The sequence below is a fragment of the Odontesthes bonariensis genome, chromosome 10, assembly GCF_027942865.1.
Source record: "Odontesthes bonariensis isolate fOdoBon6 chromosome 10, fOdoBon6.hap1, whole genome shotgun sequence".
In the NCBI taxonomy this organism is placed as follows: Eukaryota; Metazoa; Chordata; class Actinopteri; order Atheriniformes; family Atherinopsidae; genus Odontesthes; species Odontesthes bonariensis.
In genome coordinates this window covers 38,059,407-38,083,398 of record NC_134515.1, presented here as the reverse complement: position 1 = coordinate 38,083,398, position 23,992 = coordinate 38,059,407, and the positions used below count along the sequence as shown (strand labels likewise).

Here is a 23,992-nt window from a genome sequence, read left to right as displayed (position 1 = left end):
AACTCTGCTTTTATTAATCCAAATCAGTTCAATTCAATTTCATTTATATAGTTTCAAATCCCTATAAATGTCATCTCAGGGCACTTCAAAGATACAAGCCAATTAGATATGAGTCCAATTCATTGTGATACCATGATATTCCAAACAGGATAGTCCAATTCATTCATAAAGAGCCATTTAAAAAAGTAAAAAGTAGCCTCCCTGAGGACACCAACAGACAGCACAGACGCGTGTACGAGGCCATTTTTCAGGATCTTTGGGTCTGCTCCACTTTGTCAGGCAGCTCCTATTTAAAGGGGGGGGGGGGGTGGTCACTTTCACACAGGGCCATGTAGATTTCCCCTTAACACATTGACTCCCAAGTCACGTAAAACTACGTTTTTACTGCCCATGCGTTGGCTCCCACATGGTAAAAATAAGTTTTTACGGTTTTTTTATGGATTCTGAATCTATACATTCTAATGGACATTCTGTGTGATTTTTGTAATTATGTGATGAACAGAACTGACATAGGTGGCAGTCAAAAACTGGTGTCATCATCTGGACATTTTGATCATTACACCAATGGCTTTGCGTCAACTCAAGAACAATTTTGATAACGCTGCATTGATTGTTGTGCATTTCCGCATTTTGTCCAATCGCACGACACTTTTTCACACCACTGTGTGTGTGTGTGTGTGTATATATATATATATATATATATATAATTAATAACTAGTGTGTGCCTTGACCCGTGGGTTATTGCCCTTCTATGCCTCTCTGCTGCCTCTCTGCTGCCTCTCCGCTGCCTCTCTGCTGCCTCTCTGCTGCCTCTCTGCTGCCTCTCTGCTGCCTCTCCGCTGCCTCTCTGCTGCCTCTCTGCTGCCTCTCTGCTGCCTCTCCGCTGCCTCTCTGCTGCCTCTCCGCTGCCTCTCTGCTGCCTCTCCGCTGCCTCTCCGCTGTCTCTCCGCTGCCTCTCCGCTGTCTCTCTGCTGCCTCTCCGCTGCGTCTCCGCTGCCTCTCCGCTGCCTCTCCGCTGCCTCTCCGCTGCCTCTCTGCTGCCTCTCTGCTGCCTCTCTGCTGCCTCTCCGCTGCCTCTCTGCTGCCTCTCCGCTGCCTCTCTGCTGCCTCTCCGCTGCCTCTCCGCTGTCTCTCCGCTGCCTCTCTGCTGTCTCTCTGCTGTCTCTCTGCTGCCTCTCTGCTGCCTCTCCGCTGCCTCTCCGCTGCCTCTCCGCTGTCTCTCCGCTGCCTCTCTGCTGTCTCTCTGCTGCCTCTCCGCTGCGTCTCCGCTGCCTCTCCGCTGCCTCTCTGCTGCCTCTCTGCTGTCTCTCTGCTGCCTCTCCGCTGCGTCTCCGCTGCCTCTCCGCTGCCTCTCTGCTGCCTCTCTGCTGCCTCTCTGCTGCCTCTCTGCTGTCTCTTTGCTGTCTCTGAATGGTTGGAACTTGTTGCTTTGTGAGCGCCCAGACGTCGGTGCACTTCTGACGGTAATTCTTTGGTTCACAGAACACACTGAGCCGAAGTCTCACACTGAGCCGAAGTCTCACTCTGAGCCAAAGTCTCACACTGAGCCGAAGTCTCACACTGAGCCGAAGTCTCACACTGAGCCGAAGTCTCACTCTGAGCCGAAGTCTCACTCTGAGCCGAAGTCTCACACTGAGCCGAAGTCTCACACTGAGCCGAAGTCTCACACTGAGCCGAAGTCTCACACTGAGCCGAAGTCTCACTCTGAGCCGAAGTTTCACACTGAGCCGAAGTTTCACACTGAGCCGAAGTTTCACACTGAGCCGAAGTCTCACACTGAGCCGAAGTCTCACTCTGAGCCGAAGTTTCACACTGAGCCGAAGTCTCACTCTGAGCCGAAGTCTCACACTGAGCCGAAGTCTCACACTGAGCCGAAGTCTCACTCTGAGCCGAAGTTTCACACTGAGCCGAAGTCTCACTCTGAGCCGAAGTTTCACACTGAGCCGAAGTCTCACTCTGAGCCGAAGTCTCACTCTGAGCCGAAGTTTCACACTGAGCCGAAGTTTCACACTGAGCCGAAGTCTCACTCTGAGCCGAAGTCTCACTCTGAGCCGAAGTTTCACACTGAGCCGAAGTCTCACTCTGAGCCGAAGTTTCACACTGAGCCGAAGTCTCACTCTGAGCCGAAGTCTCACACTGAGCCGAAGTCTCACACTGAGCCGAAGTCTCACACTGAGCCGAAGTCTCACTCTGAGCCGAAGTTTCACACTGAGCCGAAGTTTCACACTGAGCCGAAGTCTCACTCTGAGCCAAAGTTTCACACTGAGCCGAAGTCTCACACTGACCAGAACTTTCTGGACAACTTCAGATGCTGCTCCATCACTAATGGCCACATGTCTTTTGATTGGGAGAACATACTTTAAGACATTGGGCCTCATGCAACAACCGTTCGTACGCACAGATTTGTTCTTAAGTCGTCCGTACGAGTGATTTAAGATAATTTGCACATTCACCAATCTTTTCGTATTTTACGTTTTCTTTCAGGGACGAACAGAATTTACGAGTGATCCAGAGCTGTTGTAGGAGTTTCCTAAAACAGTCCGCTGTTATTCCAATCAAGTTTGCTTGACTAATGGATTGTACATTTAATTACAATGAAACAATCATAAATAAATATATACATTATACCCCATAATGATGCTGACATTATTCTGTTTGACTTAAATTGTGCACTAATTGAAGGTTCATTTGAATCTGTATATAACGAGAAGTGTAACCAGCGGCTGTCTTGCAACTTTTGGATGCCTTAGTGCGTCAGGCTCTTGGAAGAGACCGTGTAGATATCCTGCGGAGACAGACGAATGGCTGACATCGCGATTAAGATCCCCAAGCACTGTGCTGCTGCAAATATGCAGCTTGTTAGAGCCACAACTCCAGAGAGAAACACGCCGATCAAACCCAATTCCACACACGTCCAGGTCCTCACCACCCTTGGATTTTTGGCCACTGGAACCTTTCAGAGGGAGATTGGAGACAGATCGGGGGTGTCCCAGTCCTCTGTGAGTCGTGCGCTCCCCTTGGTCATCAAAGCTCTCAGTTTATCACCCATGGTGCTTCAGATTCCCATACACCGCTGTCCAACAAGTACAGATTAAGAGGGACTTTCATGCCGTGGCTGGACTGCCAAACATAATTGGAGCAATAGACTGCACACATATACGCATCAAAGCACCCGTGCTGTTGTGGAGCACACTGAGCTGAAGGCCAGGTGGGTGTGTCTCCATACCTCGTTCATGGCGCAATATTGCCATGAACGAGGGTCTCCACCTGAACCAGCCCAGGCAGACCAGAAGGTGTGGTGCCAGAAGACCCCCCTCATGGACCGTCCCATCAAAGAGCCATCATGATGAGGCAACAAGTGATTGCACGGCTTTAGTTGCAGTCATCGATCCCCTGCCCATGGCGAGATGTTTTTTTTAAGCCATTTTCATATCAAACCATTTCTTTTTTTATTTCGGTGACATGGTATTAACAGCACTCCTAATTGCTTCCCATTTCTTCACTTTAGCAGGTCCCATAATTCCACTGCTGACACTGCTAAAAATGACAGATTTTCCTTTCTGGATCTCTGAAAGCAGAACTTCAGTCTCAGAGCCACTAAAGTTGTTCTTTTTGTGCCTTGATGTCATTCTCATGACTCAACACTCAACACTTCCTGGCACAGGAGAGAGGAAGCACAGCCTTATATGGTATCATTTTGGGCGTGCAGTATACAAATTTACTATCCTCGTGCACGTGAATTTAGATACGCACGAGTGTGATTCATCATTTACGCAGGTCGTTTACACACTTTTTCCGAAGTTAAGAGCGTTTGTTGAATCTGATGTGGCGTGTTCGTACGAGACCTTCTTACGAAAAACGTGAGAGAAATTTAGAATAAAAATACGAAAATGTTCTTGCATGAGGCCCATTTATCTCTTAGGTATTTGAATGAGATGATCCATTTGCATTACCTTTACTGTAAATGTGTGGATGCCAGTGACACTCGCCAGACAGGCTTTTAATGGACTCGCTCATGTTTCGTCCTCTGTGCAGGGCCATGTCTCTGGTTTTCTCCCGACCCAACCCCGTACCATTTCACTGCAAGAAGGAAAAGAGAATGATGGCAGAAGTGAACGCATCCCCGCTTAAGCATTTCGTCACAGCAAAGAAGAAGATTAATGGAATATTTGAACAATTGGGAGCCTACATCAAGGAGAGTACATCCTTTCTGGAAGGTATGCCTATCAGTGACACAGGCCACTTTACATCACCACAAACAACAATGTCCATGCTTTCTTACTGAACCATTTCTGTAGTCCAAATTTGGTGCCAAATTAGTTTAGGCAGTGGTTCCCCTAGCTTTGGGTGTGCAACCCTGATTTTCAAAACCTATTGACCCTTAAAAAAAGGTAACGCAGTTTATGAAATTATAGTAATACAATACTGACATTTGATCATAAAGCACCAGAGATAACATAAAGCACTTTGATGTGCAGGTCTTTGAAATAAATTTCACACAGAACTATGCAGGCCTTCTCTAATCAAACAGAATAAGAACTTTGAAAGATCTAAAGTGAAATTAAAGCATCAGTAGTTGAGTTTGGACACTTGATCCACTTCTTGAAAGCGTGATTCAATTTTTTTTTTTTTTTTTTTTACTCTTTGCATTTATTGCAGATTATAAATGAAAAGAATAATCTTTGAATTTATTGCCACATATCAAACATACTAGTAAGCCAGCATCCATGGCGGTGAAAGCAAATGGGGCTGGGGTTAGGTTTGGAGTATTTCATCAGTGGTCTCGCCGTGGAGTTTGGTGTAGAGACCAGGGAGGTGCACGCTCATGTCGTGATCTGGCTGGTCATGCTGCGTGTATTAACCCCTAGGATTAGGGTTAGGGTCCTGTGGCCTTAGGTTTAGGGCAGATGGGATGGGGGTATATAAAAGGAGGAAATGGTGCTTCTGTTTGGGATGAAATAATGTGTTCATAAACAATTTTTATGAAAATTGATAAAAAATAATTTTGGTCATTGAGGCTTATCAAATTTTAGAGCCTGGTTATGTTAATTAGTTGGGCTGTGAATTGGCGTAAAGATCTGTATAGCGTCTTAATCATCTCTAGTGTAATGACTCTGCTAGTGTTCCCTTGTCAAAGTTAAAGATACAGTTCGCCTCTTCTGACATGAAGCTGTATAACATCCCATATCAGCAGCATCATTTCTGAACATCTTCTTACCCCCTGCTGCGTCCTGTGAGCAGAGTTCCAGCCTCGTTTTGGCGTTGATGAAGGTAGTCCGGCTAGTTGGCTGGGGTTTAAAAAATAAAGCGTTTTGCTTCTCAAAACAATATGTATACATAATAATATAATACATTTGCATCACAAAATCGTTCTCCAGGAAAAAGTCAGACCTCACAATCGCTTGGCCCTATTTTCTCTCCCTTCGTATCACTGCCTGCTGCCGACTGCCACCTGCCGCGCCTGTTACGGTATTTGCTGCTCGGAAGCAGGGGACTGCTCGCTCTGCACTTCGGTCTGCACGGTCTACACAGGGAAAGGTGTAGGTGGGGCAACACCATGACAAAGGACATTTACATGGACAATTTTCCAGGGGAAATAGATTCTATCAGGATGAACATCTGTATACTGCCCAGCCCAACCACAAATGATGCATGCTGATACATGGCCAGGTAACAGGTACCCCAGGTATGAGAATATGACTGTGTGATTACCTCAATATTGTAGATACTTACAAAAATGAAGAGTTGGACCCAGTCACCACCGAGGAGCAAGTCCAGGAGGTCCAGGGTTACCTGGCCAAGGTGGCAGGGATCGGAGAAGTGCTCGCCCGCCGACACATGAAGGTGGTTTTCTTTGGGAGGTAAAGTTCTAGCATTTTACAACTTTCTGTATTTTCATCTGAGCATTTTGCTTTGTACAAAGCAGAACTGATATTTAATATATATTATTTACCACTATTTCATTTCAACACTTTTCTATCTGACCCGATGAGGTCAGTGTTCACATGTTCACATGCACGTCATAATCGGAGTACGCTCTCAGTTTTGGGAAATAACAAGCAGACATTTTGATTTTAATGCTGTACTGTTCCTCCCCTCTATTACTGAACTGAGCTCTTACTAAATAAATCAATATGAGAAAATGAATGATTAAATATGTCAATTTCCATTTTTCCATCTATTTATTTTTTACCGACTTTATATTTGTTTCCACGTTATTACTTTTTTCAGCCTTTTTTCCTCTCAGGTGTGTGTTAATAAGTTGGGCGTTACGAACCGTGGTCTAAAGCATGATTGGTCATCTATGAGGGCTCCGCCCTACTTACCTGTCAGGAGATTGTAGGTGAACTCAGGAAAAGTGCTGCCTTAGCTCAGAGTAAAGCCTGATTTATGGTCGCCTCCGTCGATGGAGACCCTCCCGGAGACGCTCTCCGTCGCTTGCGTGCGTCGGCCAACATTCGTTTCTATCCGTCGAGGAGACGGAGACTTGCGGAGACCGCAAGGGTTGTGATTGGTCGGCTAACAACATCATTTCCGGAATCACTTTTCCGGTTTAGCTCCTTCCTCTCAGAACAACAACACCGCCATCTTTGAAAGAGTTTACTGTGTGCCGGTCAACATTTATTATTTATTAAAATTATTTGCATTTCAATATCAATAAGCTCCAACTCCAACAACAGTCTTTCTCTCTCGGTCGCCATCGTTCACTGTGAGGAGTGGAACGGAGCCGGAAGGTGAATCATCAATCAACCACTTTCACCGTAGACGTCAGCAGATTAGGTCGTCTAACGTAGCGCCGCCTACTGATCGGGAGGGGAACTGCCTTGGGTATCCGACATCCCGACGGAGAACTTTGAAAGGTTTATAGCCTCTGAGGGACCACGGAGTCGGATTGGCGGATAGTTACGGAGAAGCATACCGAGGCCTTAACACAGTCAGTGATGAGCAGCTGTGGTTTGTAGTGCTGTAGATTCTGTGAGTTCTGTCAGTCTCTGCACACACAGACACCCTTACATCACTGTGGGACAGCCGGTAATCTGCCTCATATATCAAGTGGTTTTTAGTGAATATTGAACACCAGAGGGCTTATGTTCAGGTGGAACATATAAGGCTGGTATAGGGAAGTGAAGCCCTCTGACCAGAACCTGTTGGTGGGTCTGGTGTGTTCTAGGTCCTAAACTATGAAATGTTCTGCCATTACATTTGAGATCTGTGGACTCAAGACTTATTTGTATATATTATATACAAATATATACAAATCTATATTTGTTTATATATATACATTTGTAGATCACAGCATAACTCTTCAGGAGCTTCCTGGGATTAGTAGATTTTAGACACTCACAAAGTGATTATGTTCGGTCCAAAAGCATAGTTCCCGATGTGTGCCCAGGTAGAGGGTTTGTGATCCAGTCCAGCTTTTTGATCGGTGGGGTTTTCCCATGGCAGTGCAAGTCAGTTTCTTGGCTTTTGGCCTTGGTTTTAACCTCTCCACATCTTTCCTTTTCCATCAGACAAGTTTTACAGACTTTATCCAAACAGAACAGAAGGTAACCACAGGAGCAAGTCCGATAACAGAGGCTGCTAACCCTAACCCAGCAATGTGACTTCCCTTCACTTTTTCTGTTCTTCACCAATCGCAGACAATTTATCTGAAATTAATGGAAATGAAAATGGGTTTTGTTGGGAGTTTTTGCTTTAAAATCCATATTCTGTTGTCCTAAAGTATCTGTTTGCATTACAGATCAAGCTGAAGCATGTTTTAGCAGGTTGAACTGACTAACAACTGCTGCCATGTTTGTTGTTCCACAGGACCAGTAATGGAAAGAGCACAGTGATCAACGCCATGCTATGTGACAAAGTGCTGCCATCTGGGATAGGACACACCACCAACTGCTTTCTGAGGGTGGAGGGCACAGATGGCAATGATGCCTTCCTGCTCACAGACGGCTCTGAAGAGAAGAAAAGCATAAAGGTTAGTACAGGAGAGGATGTCCTCCCAGCTTCAGCAGTGTTGCTGTGTGTGTGAACCCAGCTGACACCATAATGTGTGTGATCAGACAGTGAACCAGCTGGCCCATGCTCTGCACCAAGATGAGGACCTGGATGCTGGGAGCCTGGTGTGTGTCATGTGGCCTAAAGCCAAGTGTGCTCTGCTCAGAGATGATCTGGTGCTGGTGGACAGGTGAGAGCCGAGTCCTACCTATTTACAGCTTGTTGCTGACATGTTAAATGGTAAAGCATCCGAAATAAAACTTTTTATTAAAAAAGCATTGATCTAATTTTGACCTCAGCTGTAAATGTGCACTTCCAGTCTGCTTGAATGCTGGAAGCACTTTTCCACCACAATCTTCCATGTGCGCACGCTCTGATTTAAAAAAAAAAAAAAAAAAAAAAAAAGGTATTTTGGGTGCTTGTGGCCTTTATTTGAAAGTAGGTGAACAGGAAAGGGGGCAGAGAGGAGGGGCAGATGTGCAGTTAAGGGAACTGCAGCCTTGGTGCATGGGACACTGCTCAGCCAGCAGAGCTACGGGGCGCCCAGCACACACTCATAATGCACGTCTAATAAATAATGTCCCTGCACTCTGACAGGCTCCACAGTTGTTTTCCTGTCTCACACCCACACACGCAGATGAATGCATCAGAGGAAACCTGGGATTCAGTGTCCCAGCTCAGCGAGTGCCGTGGGGAAGCCGGCATCCAACCACTGCCCTTCCTCCTGAAGCCCAATTTATGGGCGGTGGCGCAAGACGCAACGCAAGCCCTTGCGCGGTTGCATAGCCCCCCCTTGCGTGTGTCACCTCAATTTTCTAAACTAGACGCGAGCGCAAGCCACTATCTACATCACATCCGGCGGCGTGTTCATCTTCCGGTTTCACCCCCTAATAAAAGACTGCTGTTTTCAAACGCCAAGGTAGAAAGCGAAGAAGAAGCAGCATGAATCCACTCGAAGAGAGACTTGCCGAAGAGGTCCTGGCGGTGAATTTTCTTTCATCGTAGTAGGCTTGTCATTGAAAAAACCCGCTGCTCCACCTACTGTCCCAAATGAAGCATAAACGTCTCGAGCCATTAGCGCAAGGGCAATTAAGAGGTATAAATCAGGCTTGAGCCCCTGCTGCCCCTGTGTTTACACTTAGTATAGAAGGAGAACAGGACATTTAGATCATCTCTTGTTTAACAGCTGCCTTGCTCATTAGATGATGATGCATACTGTGCTCTTCCTGTTCTCCTCTCCAGTCCAGGTATCGATGTTACCACTGAACTGGACAGCTGGATCGATAAGTTCTGCCTGGATGCTGACGTGTTTGTTCTGGTGGCAAATTCTGAATCTACCCTGATGCAGACGGTGAGACACAAACAAACAGCTGTGCGTTTTATCCAGGACCAAATGAATGGTTGTATAAAAGATGAAGCTGGAATAAGCTGCAGCACTGTAAATGCTGATGCAATTCAGATGGGATTTGGTTCTGTTTATTTGAGCTTTGGTTTTAACCAAGGTAAATGGTAAGGTAAGGTAAATGTAAAGATGGAACTGCTGCTCACAGCAAAGTTCCAAACCTCAGACAAGCTGGTCATGAAGCTGTTTAAATACAGGTGGATGTGAACACGGGTCACAGTAAAGCTACCACATGAGCACATGGAGCAGCGCTGCTGAGCACGATACAAGGCAGATATCATAACAAAGGTGTCAGAACCCGTAGAACTCAGTTAGCCCGACGCAGACCTCAGGCAGACTTAGAAACGTTTCACTGCTCGGCTAACAAGAGGAACTCCGAGTGAATACTGTGGCAGAGACATGGAAGCCCGGGCCGTCTCTGCTGATCATGGGGTCATTAAAGAGGAAACTGTGGATCTGATGTTGTACATTATCCTCAGACAACCAGTAGAGGGTGATGTAGAAGAAAGAAACAGCAGGTGGTGAGCTGCTGATTGTCTTGTTTCTGAAACACCAGGGTCCTCATGTACAAAGACTTGCGTGGATTTCCTACTGAAACATGGCGTACGCTCAAACCCAAATGCCCTCCAACGTCGGATGTATGAATCTGTGCGCACGCATGTATCCAAGCACATTTCGTTTGTACATCCCAATCAACGTGGAATTGAGCGCACATGTCGGAGCACCCGACTCCTCCCTGTCCACGCCCCTACTTTAATTTGCAAATCATGTTTAAATGAGCCCTGCACCTGCGATTCCCCTCTGTGTACGATCAGAAAATAAAGAAAAAAGAATGAATAAGTCGGGAAAAAAGAACTTCACGGAAAGCGAGATGTCGGTGCTACTTTCTGAAGTGAAGGCCTGCTAAAATGTGTTCTTTGGCACGCTGTCCTCCGGCATAAGCAGCAAACACAAGAGGAGTGGGTGGGAGAGCCTGAGGCTGTCAATGCTGTGGGGTCTGAGAAGCCTCACAAGCAGAGGTGAAGAAGAAGTTGTCCGACATTAAGGTGGATGTGAAGCGGAGACTGGCTGCCCACCACTGCAGTGTGGCCAAAACAGGCGGGTGGGGGCGGTGACCGACTCTGTTTTGAGAGTCGGCGCAACAATGGGTGACACTGCTCTCTCATGGGGTGGTGGGAGCTCATGTGGGTGACTCTGATTATCCTGAAGTCTAAGAATAAAACCAATTTATAACACCCCCAAGCTAAATACCCATGTTTTTGTGTAACTCACAACAACGTGTTCATACAGTAACGTGCAGAAGTGCGCCGGGGGAAAGGTGAGGCTGATTGAGACATTTCACACTTTACACACGGGGTTATTAACATTTGCCCACAGAGACGATCAGGGGCTTGTTAGAAAGATCTTAACCTGAAGTTTAACCAGCAAAAAACAGCAAGAAACTAACTTTAACCACCGACTAATATATATAATATAATAATGATGCTGTGAAGACGGGATAGAAACTGGGGGCGCACATACTCAATGCGCGTCACGGGAATAATATTAGGACCATTACAAGAATAAAGTTACTCACCAAGAAGCCACCCATCACGCACAGTGCCACCCTGTAGTCTGTTCCCAACGATGCTGTTACTCAGAATGTATAAATCGTGCGTTGAACCAGGCCACCTCGCCACAATGTTGGTTAATTGCATTTACGCATCATATATGAATGAAAATGTTTCCTGTTAACATACAAATTCATCATGTGATGGCGCTTTTATAGCAATGTGTGCGCAGTCGATAGCCCCGATTACAAAACCGGCTCTCGCTTCAAATTGAGCTTTAATGTTGGCCTGTTGGGGATTTGATATACGTGGCTCAGATGCGGATAATTCTGTCCCACACGGCTGGCATGGCTCGGCTGGCACAGTCCCAATCGGTTGGCGACCTGCCCCTGGAATGCTCCGGTTGGAACCCCAGTGTGCACATCACCTGTGAGCACAGGCAGCGCATGGCTCCTCGCTGTGTTGCGCTCCAACGGCGGCCGCAGCTCTGCACACAGTTCAGGAGGATTTCCCTCAAAACGGCTAATGAGTCAGTCGCCACCATGTGCCAGCAAATCCTCTCTGTCTCTGAACACACGCTCTCTTCGAATTGCACCATTTGCAAAGTCTTCTAATACTGCTAAAGCAGCCATTGTTTTTAATGGTATGCATTGCACCACTTTGCGCTGCTTTTATATCCACTCGTGTAAATGGAGACACATGGGTGTATTAATTGTTTATCAGTATTAATTGTTCATGTGTCTCAGATGTGCACATCACTGTCTGAGGACAAATTGTTTTCACATTTATTTATTATAACAGTTTCCCAACATCACCTTAGGTGTTGCCAAAGAATCAACAGCTGTAGAAAAGTGCGTACGCCAGCCCTGAAGCTGGCGTGAGTCACCGCACATTTCCACGGTCTTTTCGTTCTTGATACATCTGATCGTTGACGTGAAAAGGTGCGTACGCCACTATTTTGTGCGTACGCACGCTTTGTACATGAGGCCCCAGCTCTCTCTGTCCTCTCTCAGAGAAACGCCACATTTGATGCAGCTTCATGCCAGAGTGAGCCTGTACTGTACCTTGTACTGGCTGCCAGCCTCAAGGGAGCCCTGCTCAAGCCCCAAAGTGACAACAGGGAGGCTGTTGGCCCTGGCACGCATGCACTTGCCCCCCTTTGGCCCAGTAGACTTTTTAAAATTTTTTAAAACCTTTTTAAAAAGTTGTCAATTTTGTCCTCTTGCAGGAGAAGTCCTTCTTTCACAAGGTGAATGAGCGTCTCTCCAGTCCCAACATTTTCATCCTCAACAACCGCTGGGATGCTTCAGCCTCGGAGCCTGAATATATGGAGGAGGTCAGTTTGCTTTGCACAGTTCAGTTAGATCTTCTCCTTTTCTGTTAAAAAGGGTTGGCAGCTCTTTGAAACTTCATCCCTCACCCACATGTTTCCTTTGATCTGTTGTATCAGGTCCGCAGACAGCATATGGACCGCTGCACCAATTTCCTGGTGGATGAGTTGGGTGTGGTGGACCGAGCGCAGGCCAGCGACCGCATCTTCTTTGTCTCTGCCAAAGAGGTCCTTCAGGCTCGTGTGCAGAAGGCCCAGGGAATGCCTGAAGCAGGTGGGCTCGTAGTCTATGTGGAATCTTAAAAAGGTCATGAAATAAGAGTTGAAGATGGTTTGAAATGTGACACCACAAAAGGCTTTGAATTCAGCACAATTGTTTCCATGATGTACAATACATGGATGTAGTTTTGAATCTCAGTGGCTGTGTTCGAAACCGCATACAACATACTACATACTTGCAAATGGCATAGTCATCTATCAGACAGTATGCAGAGCGTTTACCCACAATGCATTTCGCTCCTGCCCGAGCCGAAATCAACCGGCCTGAAGCTGATTTCTCTTAAGCTCTAAACTCTGTAAACTTTAGCAACATTTGAAACATTTTCAGGCGAGAAAGTAGTCGTTTAGATCCCCAACGTGTTGAAAACCTGACAAAATACCGTCTGTTTACAATTTTGTTCCCACGAATTCGGCGCTACTAAAGCTAGCCGCAGTGAGCAACGCACTTCCGGTTATTTTCACAAAATAAAATACCAGTTGCCTTTTATCATAGGGAAAGCCATTACGATACAATTGGTGCTTTTGTTTTGAAAACAGGAAGTGAACCTACCCTCGTTGTAGCTAGCTTGAAACTGCCATGTGGCAGGATTAGTGCCACTGTGGGTTCTCCCCAACACACACACAGACCACTTCGTGGAAGTTAACCTTTTCATTCAGTACTCAAGGCTCACTAGCCGGTACGCAGGGGACGATCGCCGTCTTCTCCGGTAGGTTTGGGGTTCTCCTGCCTTCTGCCTTCTGCCGTCTCTCGCCCAGGTCATCTCACCCTCCTTCCACCTTTTGCCCAGACCAGCACGCTACTGATAAAGGGGAGAATGATTAGCCGACGATGTACAGGTGTGCCAATCATCTCCCCTCCCACTGTCCTCTGAGCCCTTCCAACCTCTCCTCTGCATCTGATGCACCACGCCCCCCTCGACATACCTCCACCGCCTGACTTAGGCCGGGGAGCCGTCCGGCCTAACCTACTCGACCCCCCCCCCCCCCCCCCCCCCCCTTGTGGGAGCGGGAAAGGAAATCGGCCACGACCATCTGCGTCCCCGGCCTATGGACCACCTTGAATTTAAAGGGCTGCAAAGCCAGATACCAGCGGGTGATCCGGGCATTCGTGTCCTTCATGCGGTGGAGCCACTGGAGGGGAGCATGGTCCGAACAGAGGGTGAATGGACGTCCCAACAGGTAGTACCGCAGAGCATCGACTGCCCACCGGATGGCCAGGCACTCCCTCTCCACCGTGCTGTACCTGGCCTCCCTCTCGGACAGTTTCCGGCTGATGTAGAGCACCGGGCGGTCGATACCCCGCACCTGCTGGGACAGAACGGCCCCCAGCCCTCTGTTCGATGCATCAGTCTGCAGAATAAACGGAAGAGAGAAGTTAGGAGTGTGAAGAAGAGGCTCCCCACAGAGGGTCTGTTTTACCCTCTCAAGCGACACCTGGCACAGATCCGTCCACTGGACCGGATCTGAGACACCCTTTCGGGTGAGGTCGGTCAATGGGCTGGTCAGCTCGGCGAAGTTGGGAATAAACCGCCGGTAGTAACCAGCCAGCCCCAAAAACCGCCTCACCTCCTTTTTTGTGTTGGGCCTCGGGCAGGCTGCAATCGCTGCTGTCTTGTCGACCTGTGGACACACCTGCCCGCCGCCCAAGTGGTACCCCAGATACCGTACCTCCCTCCGTCCAACTGCACACTTCTTCGGGTTGGCCGTGAGCCCCGCCTGCCTCAGTGACTCGAGCACCGCGGCCACCTGCTGCACATGCTCCGCCCAGCTGTTGCTGTGGATGATAACGTCATCCAGGTAGGCGGCAGCATATGCAGAATGCGGCCGCAGCACCCGGTCCATGAGGCGTTGAAATGTGGCTGGGGCCCCGAACAACCCGAACGGAAGTGTGACGAATTGGTACAAACCGTACGGAGTGGAGAAGGCCGTTTTTTCCCTGGACTCTGGAGATGAGGGAATCTGCCAGTAGCCTTTGGTCAGATCCAGCGTCGTAAAAAAATCGAGCTGTGCCAAGGCGATCCAGGAGCTCGTCGACCCGGGGCATAGGATAGGCGTCAAACTGTGAAACATCATTCACCTTGCGATAGTCCACACAGAACCGGATCGACCCATCCTTCTTGACTACAAGAACAATGGGACTACACCAGGCGCTATTGGACTCTTCTATTACCCCCATTTCCAACATCGCTTTCAATTCCGCCTGAACCACTTTTCTCTTGTGTTCAGGTAACCGATAGGGTCGTGAACACACCGTCACGCCCGGATGAGTCTCAACATGGTGTTGAATAAGGCTTGTGTGTCCTGGCAGGGGGGAGAACACATCAGCGAACTGCTGCTGCAACTTGGCTATGTCTGCTCCCTGGGACGGTGAGAGGTGGCTTTCACAACGGAGTGAGGCTGGATTGGCCGATTTTGGCACCTCGGGCCCCAACTCATCCCTCTCTGCAATTGTCGTCACCAGTGAGACAGACTCTGCCTCCCTCCATGCTTTAAGGAGGTTGAGGTGGTAAATCTGAGTCGCACCTCCCCTGTCAGATCGCACAAGCTCATAATCAACGTCACCCACTCGCCGTGTGACCACAAAGGGCCCTTGCCACTTGGCGAGTAACTTTGAGCTGGAAGATGGGAGTAATACAAGCGCTTTATCTCCCGGTGAAAATTGTCTTAGCCTAGATCCTCTGTTATACAGCCGCTGCTGACGTTCCTGGGCCCGGAGAAAATTCTCACGTGATAACCGACTCAGTGTGTGGAGTTTTGCTCTCAGGTCCAGGACGTACTGAACTTCGTTTTGCTGGGGCTTGGACCTTCCTCCCAGCTTTCTTTTACCAGGTCCAAAACCCCACGTGGTTTCCTGCCAAACAGCAGTTCAAAGGGAGAAAATCCCGTGGAGGCCTGGGGAACCTCGCGCACTGCAAACAGCAGAGGATCTAGCCACTTGTCCCAATTTGGCTTATCATCGTGCACAAACTTACGGATCATGGACTTCAAACTCTTATTCAGGCGCTCGACGAGGCCGTCGGTTTGCGGGTGGTACACGCTGGTTTGAATGGATTTGATTCCCAATAATCCGTAAAGTTCTCTCAGTGTTCGTGACATAAATTGGGTGCCTTGGTCAGTCAGGATCTCTTTCGGGATCCCGACTCGGGAGATAACCTGAAACGGCGCTTGCGCCACACTCTTTGCAGATATTCTGCGCAGCGGCACTGCCTCTGGATATCGTGTTGCGTAATCCACCAGGACTAACACAAATCGGTATCCACGTGTGCTCCGGTGAAATGGCCCGATGAGGTCCATCCCGATCCGTTCAAACGGGACCTCCATCAGTGGTAGTGGGCGCAACGGCGCTCTCGGGATGGCCGGTTGGTTAACCAACTGGCATTCAGCGCAGGACGCACACCAGCGGCGAACGTCTGCTCTAATGCCAGGCCAATAGAATCGGGCCATTACACGGTTCAGTGTTTTTTTTCGTATCCCATATGCCCAGCCATCGGGTTGTAGTGAGCCGCCTGGAAAACCATTTCCCGGCGGCTTTTCGGTACCAGCAACTGGGTAACTATCTCCTCATTCTGAGTGTCACGACTCACTCGGTACAACCTGTCCTTCCTTAATGAGAAGTGTGGATATGGGGGTTCCGGTTCCGTTACTGAGGGGATGGCAGCCTAAACTTCTAGCTCCCGCAAGGTTTTACAATTTAACCCCCAAAAACCTTGATTTTTTTTAGTCAATCCTGGTGGACATTTCAAAAAATAATGAAGAAAGGGGTTACTACTAGAAGTGGACTAAGCATGGCTCTGGCAGAAGAAGACCCAGACTGGAGGCACAGCCGAAGCAGCTCTCCAGACCAGCTAAGCCCACGTGAGGAACATAGCCTCATAGAAAACGGGGCGCAACTCTCCGACATCAAACAGGAATTAAAGAGGGCAAGCGACAGACTGGATGAAGTAGAGGGGAGAGTGGATGAAACGGAGACCGTGCTTCAAGCAACATCAACGTTAGTCAAGCAGCTAACACTGCGCCAGGCTAAATTGGAAGCGAGGCTGATTGACCAGGAGGCTCGAGCGCGGAGAGACAACCTGCGGATTTACGGAATACCCGAAGACAAAGAAGGCACCGACATGGCTGGCTTTCTGGATAAGTTGCTGAGAAGTGTGGATATGTTAACGCTGCGTCAGGGCGCACCATATGACCATCAATTCGTATCACTTGGTCAAAGGCAAAGCGTAGAGGATCATCACGAGACTGTTCGAGTGGAAAATCTTCCATAGAGTCAAACACGGTAACCTGCGGAGCCTCCTGAGGAGGCGCCGCCGGCTCACCCTCCCCGTCTGCAGCGTCGGACAACCTCGCGTCACCACTGAGTACAGCGCACATATCCCAAATCTGTCGGTCGTGAGCGCACCCCCACACACTGCCCCACCAGTTTATCAAACAGAACAGCAGGTCAAAGGTCATTTAGGTGTCATGAACAAAGCCGTGCACGGTCTTGTATCTGGTGAGATAGTTGTTTCTCTGCAGAGCGTACTGTTTCTGTTTGCTTTTTGGTCGACGCTTTCATCCAAAGCCACTTACAGGCAGGTAGGGTAAGGGGATCTTTCCTAAGGGGGTCTTACCTAAGGGGGTCTTGCCTAAGGACCCCTACTGGAGGTAATACCTTTCATGCAGGCGTGTCAGGATTTGGAACCAGGTTTCCCACATGAAAGGTAGCCTTCTTCCCACTACACTATCCAGTCTCATGCGTACCTACTGAAATGTGGACTCTGTCATGAAGGCATATGGACACAGGCCATTTAAGTGCTGCATTGAACTGAAAAGCATCAGAAACCTGTAGAAAGCCAGATGTACTGCAAACATAGAGTAGATGTAATCTGAGAACGGTATCATGCCGTAAAAAGAATAACAAGAAATTGGAACCAAACTGTAATCAAATCAAACTGCATATTGTTTTTTGTTTTATATGATTTCTTTAAGGTATTTCAGAAAAGAGCAGTCAGTAAAATGATCCCTTTGATCATTTGATGCATGTCCAAAGAAACGTTAGTGAACCCCCCCCCACATTGACGGGGTTCTGTGAAGTTCTTGGGAGACTGTGATCCGAGCGTGCTTGGTTTGGAGACGCACTTAGGAGTCCTAACAGGGAGCTCAGCTTACAGCAAACCGACTTAATCAACTTGGATAGCATGTTTAACACTGTCAGCTTTGAGATGGTAGAAATGAGTGAAAAGCCTGGAGAATATCTTTAACAAATGTTTGTACTCTTTGTTCCACATAGAAAAGCTGTAGCCTGTGAAGTTAACTCAGTTAATTGAAGTTAATTGAATGTGTAGGATTCTCAGTTAATGTATTCAATCTCAAGACTCTGATCAACAGAGAGCTTTGAGTTTGAGGGTGGCTCAGTAGTAGTAGTAGTAGCTGGTCCAGTAGTGTGGCATCAACTGGCTAAATTGGAAGCGAGGCTGATTGACCAGGAGGCTCGAGCGCGGAGAGACAACCTGCGGATTTACGGAATACCCGAAGACAAAGAAGGCACCGACATGGCTGGCTTTCTGGATAAGTTGCTGAGAAGTGTGGATATGTTAACGCTGCGTCAGGGCGCACCATATGACCATCAATTCGTATCACTTGGTCAAAGGCAAAGCGTAGAGGATCATCACAAGACTGTTCGAGTGGAAAATCTTCCATGGAGTCAAACACGGTAACCTGCGGAGCCTCCTGAGGAGGCGCCGCCGGCTCCCCCTCCCCGTCTGCAGCGTCGGACAACCTAGCGTCACCACTGAGTACAGCGCACATATCCCAAATCTCTGTCGGTCGTGAGCGCACCCCCACACACTGCCCCACCAGTTTATCAAACCCCGGCCAATCAGTACCCAAAATAAGAGGGTGCGCCAGGCGGGAGCTAACCGCAGCCTTCACACTATGCTTTTTCCCCTTATATCGAATTTCCACTGACGCAACAGGGTATTTGTGAATATCCCCATGCACACACTTAATATCCACCCAGCTCGCCTCTATCAAAGCCCCGGGCTTGACGGGGTTCTGTGAAGTTCTTGGGAGACTGTGATCCGAGCGTGCTCGGTTTGGAGACGCACTTAGGAGTCCTAACAGGGAGCTCAGCTTACAGCAAACCGACTTAATCAACTTGGATAGCATGTTTAACACTGTCAGCTTTGAGATGGTAGAAATGAGTGAAAAGCCTGGAGAATATCTTTAACAAATGTTTGTACTCTTTGTTCCACATAGAAAAGCTGTAGCCTGTGAAGTTAACTCAGTTAATTGAAGTTAATTGAATGTGTAGGATTCTCAGTTAATGTATTCAATCTCAAGACTCTGATCAACAGAGAGCTTTGAGTTTGAGGGTGGCTCAGTAGTAGTAGTAGTAGCTGGTCCAGTAGTGTGGCATCAACTGGACACTTACGTTTATATTTAATATTTTAACTACTGCCTAAGGGAGAGGAGGCTAAACTGGTTTCACTGTTTTTAACATTGTTTTATCAGGGACAATAAAGATATTCTATACGTGGGAGGTGGTGCTATGAGGAAGTAGGGCTGGGCGATATAACGATAGCTATCGAGGAATAACTTTTCCTCGATAGAGATATGAAACATGGTCGATATACTTTTAGATAGATTCGTCCATACCAATAGCCAATGACAATGAGAGTTGCGCCGCACTGAACCAATCACGTGGCTGGAATAGAGCCATGCCAGCAGCTGGTCCTGGGTGTTTGTTTGTGCTGCGGCAGCCGTGTTAAAAAAAAGAAGAAGAAAAAGAAAAGAAGTGATCCTTCAGAAGAAATGATGGAAGACACAGCCCAAGGGCCCGAAAAGTTGGGTGCTGTGGAGGTATTTTGGTCTTTTGAAGACGGGGAACTCCACCAATCTGTTTCATCAGCTGAAGTTTGAGCACGGAGAATGCTAACTTTTTTTGATTAGTTGACCGGTCAGATATAGGATTTTAATTAAAGATGCCTGTTCTGTATTCATTTGAAACATTTGTTTAGTGTCACATGTCATGTTCAACTTTGACAGAAAATAAATATTTCATTAAAAATGAACCTTCTGATATCTTCAAATCTCAATTAAGAGTAACAGGGAACATTTAAAATTCACAAATTAGTGATTTGTTTTATATCGTGATATACATATATATATATATATATATCTCAATATAATAAAAAAAAATATGGTGATATGACTTTTCCCCATATGGCCCAGCCCTGTGAGGAAGGCTGGCTCTTAGTGGTGGGCTGTGACTTGGGCTTTCTAAAAGATCAGTGTGGTTGATGGAAAGCACTTAGCCACTTCAGATTATTATTGGGATAATATTCTGGGCAGGGTCAGGTGGTTTTGGTAGGGAAGGTCAGGTCATGTGGTGGTATGAGCGCTGAAAATGTTCAAATGTTATCAAAGGAAATAATAAGTCCTGTATTGTTCTTGTCCTGTTTCAGGTGGAGCTCTTGCTGAAGGATTCCAAGCCAGAATGTTTGAGTTCCAAAACTTTGAGAGACGATTCGAAGTAAGATCCTTTATGTGAAGCAGTATTGATAAGTCACTGGTTTGAATTTACACATAACTGACCCGCATTTAGTTTACCTTAGCTAGGGTCTGCAGTGTACATTACCTTTTATACATTACCTCAGTACTCACCGGCCACTGAAGCGTCCTTAGAGACAATGAAGCCTGAGTCATCAGGTATTTAACTGCTCGTCACTTTGCTGCCTGTTGCATCCCTCACACGAAGGCAGAGGTGACCTCGTACAGGACAGCCACAGCATGTTTCAGGCCAAAGACTGATTCATTTTGAGCCCCTCTACAGGCTTGTGAAGATGCATACACAAATAGACATCTAAGATGATTTCTTTTGACAGAATGAATCTTTTTGGTTGACACCTGTAGATAGGCAAACATGGAATACAAAATGAAAAAACAAAAAACAACAAACATGCAAGAACAGATTCACTGAGAAATACCAGCCACAACAATACAAAAGCTCATTTGCTGCAGTCATTTTCAGCTCCTGGTTTCCACCGGAGTCCTTCCCTCAGGCACTTTCAGCAGCATCGGCATCCTACTTGATTCTTAGAAATCCTCCAGCGCTTTCTGGAAGGATCCAGTCATTCATGTCCCTCTCTTCTCTCGAGTTAATGAGTGGAATGCTGCTCACCTTTCTGTTTAGGAGTGCATCTCTCAGTCTGCGGTAAAGACCAAGTTTGAGCAGCACACAGTGAGGGCCAAGCAGATTTCTGAAGCTCTGCGCCGCATTATGGACTCGGTACACATTGCAGCCCAAGAACAGAGGTGAGTGTTGTGTTTACACGTATGCACCGTGTCAGCATCACGTCTCTGACGAGCTGACGTCACATTAATGAGATGCGCTCATTTAGAGGGTTGAAAGGATTTTATTCCTGCAAAATAGTGTAGTTGCCATTTCCACAGACAGACACTAGGTGGCACATGTGAGCTATCCATGGCCAGATGCAGCTGGCTAATATAACAACTCAAAAGTTAAACAAAAGTTTAAGCCTTAAAGGAGAAGTTTTTTGGGTTTTTTTGGACCTTATTTCTGCCATAAAATACGTTCATCTACTCACCGATAACAGTTTGGTGAAAGGTTTGGTTTGGCGTGCTTCAGAAGATATTTAGATCACTGGAGATCCGCTTATATCCATATAACTGCAGCAGCGCGCGGCGATGACGTCATCCCACTAGACGCATGTGTAGGAAGCCCCTATAAGCCCCCCAATAACAACAACACGGCACCTCTGGGCTAACATACGTATTCATTCATTCATTGGTCTTAAAGTATTGGTGAAATAAAGACAGGTAATGCCTTATTCAGAGGCTGTATTGTCTCTGCCCTGTTGTTTTATGTAAACGCTCAAAAGAAGAAAAGAATGAGATAGAACAAGGCATTCTCTGCTTGACACATATTCTGTTAAAGGCAAAACTCTTTGGAACAAATGACCAGAATTGAAATTATTGCACCAACTTTGTGTTTATGAGTTTTTGTTTGACATGTGTTTCTAACACATCACTGATCGATTAGTGCCCATCCAGAAATGAGTGTCGCTTAGGCTCGACATAAGTGTGCTGTGCTTATTTAAACTGTCAGTATATCGCTGTACTTATTTATCACAACTAAACACACCCAGTATGTTAGTATCATGAAAACTGTCCTCAGACTGTGAGGACTCTTTATTCAGGCTGCGGCTACACGAAAACGTTTTTCACTGTAAACGATACTTTTTCTTATCGTTTCGCTGTCGCGGCCACACGGAGCCGGCGTTCCCACTACCCCAAAACGATAGTTTTTGAGAACGGGTTCCAGAGTGGGAAAGTTTGAAAACGGCCTCGTTTCGTTTCCATTCTTACAGCTAAAACGTTTTTGCGTCAGTCAAACGTTGACGCTGTGAGCCAATTTTAACACTTCTCTATTGTCTCACAGCGTGGCGTGACACAGTGGCATGTGTACTGCATCGTTTCATCGTTTTCATCCGTTTTCGTCTGGACCTGAGTCTTTACAGCAGCGCGTTGCCGTGTGGTCGCAAGAATTTTCGTACCCGTTTTAAAAAAAAAACTCGTTTCGTTTTCGTGTAGCCGTAGCCTCAGTGTTTGAAGGTTAGTAAGAAGTCCCCTAAATGGTTCCACTTAGCACCATTTTGAGAAGCAGTAGCAGTCATCTGTGTATTTGCTCTCCAGCTGTGCAACAACAAAAGGCCAGTTTGTGTCATTACTGTCCCACAGACAGACTGAAGCCATATATGGTGCACAGGCTTCATTCTCTAACTTCATGAAGTATGCGTGTTTCTGTGTGTTCAGAGTCTACTGCCTAGAGACCAAAGAGGACCGTCAGGACCGATTGGAGTTCATAGATAAACAATTAGACCTGATGACTCTGGACTGTAAGGCCAAGATCAAGAGCATTACAGAGGAGGTGGAGAGACAGGTGAACCCCCAACATGACATCCTCACACGTTCAGCTTCAGCTGCCTTTTATAGTGGAGCAGCAGCTAAGCTTGGCTCTCTGTCCCTGAGCCCTGGTGATATACTTCAAAGTTAAAAGTCGTCAAGTCAAAAAATGTATTTATTTTCACCTTCAAAAGTGGTGTTACAGGTGCTGATAATCCTAGCTGCTTTGTGCTCAGGTGTCTAACACCATGGCAGAGGAGATCAGGAAGCTCCATTTGCTGGTGGATGATTTCCACATGGACTTCCACCCATCACCTGTGGTGCTCAAAGTCTACAAAAATGTGAGTCTGGACGAGAATTGTGCAGTAATTGCAGTGATTGTGTGTAGATTGAAGAGCTGTAGGTGACTGTGGGCTAATTTATCCTATCGAGTAGGGCATCTTCTAAAGCTGATTGACGGTTGTTCAGAAAAAATTAAGAAAAAATCTAAGTTCTCAGTCAGCAGTACTTTGTTGGTGTTGATTCATTTGTTGTCTGTTAAGGAGCTCCATTGCCACATAGAGGAGGGTCTGGGTAAGAACATGTCAGAGAGGTGCTCCGCCTCCATCACCAGTGCCCTGCAGGCCACACAGACGGACATGATCGGTAATAAGCGTTAACACCCGTTAACACCCGTTAACACCCGTTAACACCCGTAGGCTCGTGTTTGGGCCGCAGACATAAAGCTGCAGTGAGGACTGCAGCCTGCATGTGTACATGAGTCACCAGTAACCTTTTATTCTTTCCTGTCTGTGTGTGTGTGTGTGTGTGTGTGTGTGTGTGTGTGTGTGTGTGTGTGTGTGTGTGTGTGTGTGTGCAGAGGGTCTGAAGCCTCTGCTGCCCACCTCAGTCAGGGAGCAGGTAGACAAGATGGTTCCTCGTCAGTGCTTCAGCCTCACTTATGACCTGGCCTGTGACAAGCTTTGTAGTGACTTTCAGGAGGACATCAGCTTCCACTTCTCTCTGGGATGGACTATGCTGGTCAACCGCTTCCTGGGGCCCAAGAACACCCGACGGGCCCTCATGGGTTACAGTGACCAGGTAACAAGCCCAGGGACATAGACCAACTTTCTCAGAGCAGTGTTTTAGCACCAAGGTTATTGCTCTGAAAAAGGTTTAATGAATCATCCAGAAAGCACATTACCAGTATCCTTTAAGACAGAGAATATATGTCACACGGTAATAAGATTAAGATTAAGAAACTTTGTCAATTCTTCACATGTACCAGACATAGGAAGCAATCGAAATTACGTTTCCCACCATCCCACGGTGAAGACGAAGACAGAAGGTAAAAAATGACACATAGCTAAACATTAAATAGACATATAGTGAAAAACTAGGTATAGCTAAACATTAAATAGAAGTATCTAAATATAAAATAGGCATTTAAAGTAAGTAAAGTGCATTGTAGGATGGAGGATTAAGAAGAGTGGGGGGGTTGTCATCTTCCATCCAGCCTGGTGGATGAAGCTGTTGGTGAGTCTGGTGGTT

General features: G+C 47.0%; 1 protein-coding gene across 1 annotated transcript in view; it reads left to right on the top strand.

The window, feature by feature from the left end:
- The window catches only part of mfn2 (mitofusin 2), a 38,797-nt gene that overhangs the window by 2,194 nt on the left and 12,611 nt on the right, over window positions 1-23,992 (top strand). Inside the window, exons 2-14 of the mRNA XM_075475411.1 lie at window positions 4,036-4,217; window positions 5,726-5,861; window positions 7,813-7,975; window positions 8,061-8,185; window positions 9,238-9,346; window positions 12,176-12,283; window positions 12,398-12,551; window positions 20,002-20,069; window positions 20,730-20,851; window positions 22,373-22,499; window positions 22,699-22,803; window positions 23,005-23,107; window positions 23,322-23,542. Coding sequence (XP_075331526.1) covers window positions 4,040-4,217; window positions 5,726-5,861; window positions 7,813-7,975; window positions 8,061-8,185; window positions 9,238-9,346; window positions 12,176-12,283; window positions 12,398-12,551; window positions 20,002-20,069; window positions 20,730-20,851; window positions 22,373-22,499; window positions 22,699-22,803; window positions 23,005-23,107; window positions 23,322-23,542 — 1,719 coding nt within the window. The 5' untranslated portion in view covers window positions 4,036-4,039. The remainder of the gene's footprint in view (window positions 1-4,035; window positions 4,218-5,725; window positions 5,862-7,812; window positions 7,976-8,060; window positions 8,186-9,237; window positions 9,347-12,175; window positions 12,284-12,397; window positions 12,552-20,001; window positions 20,070-20,729; window positions 20,852-22,372; window positions 22,500-22,698; window positions 22,804-23,004; window positions 23,108-23,321; window positions 23,543-23,992) is intronic.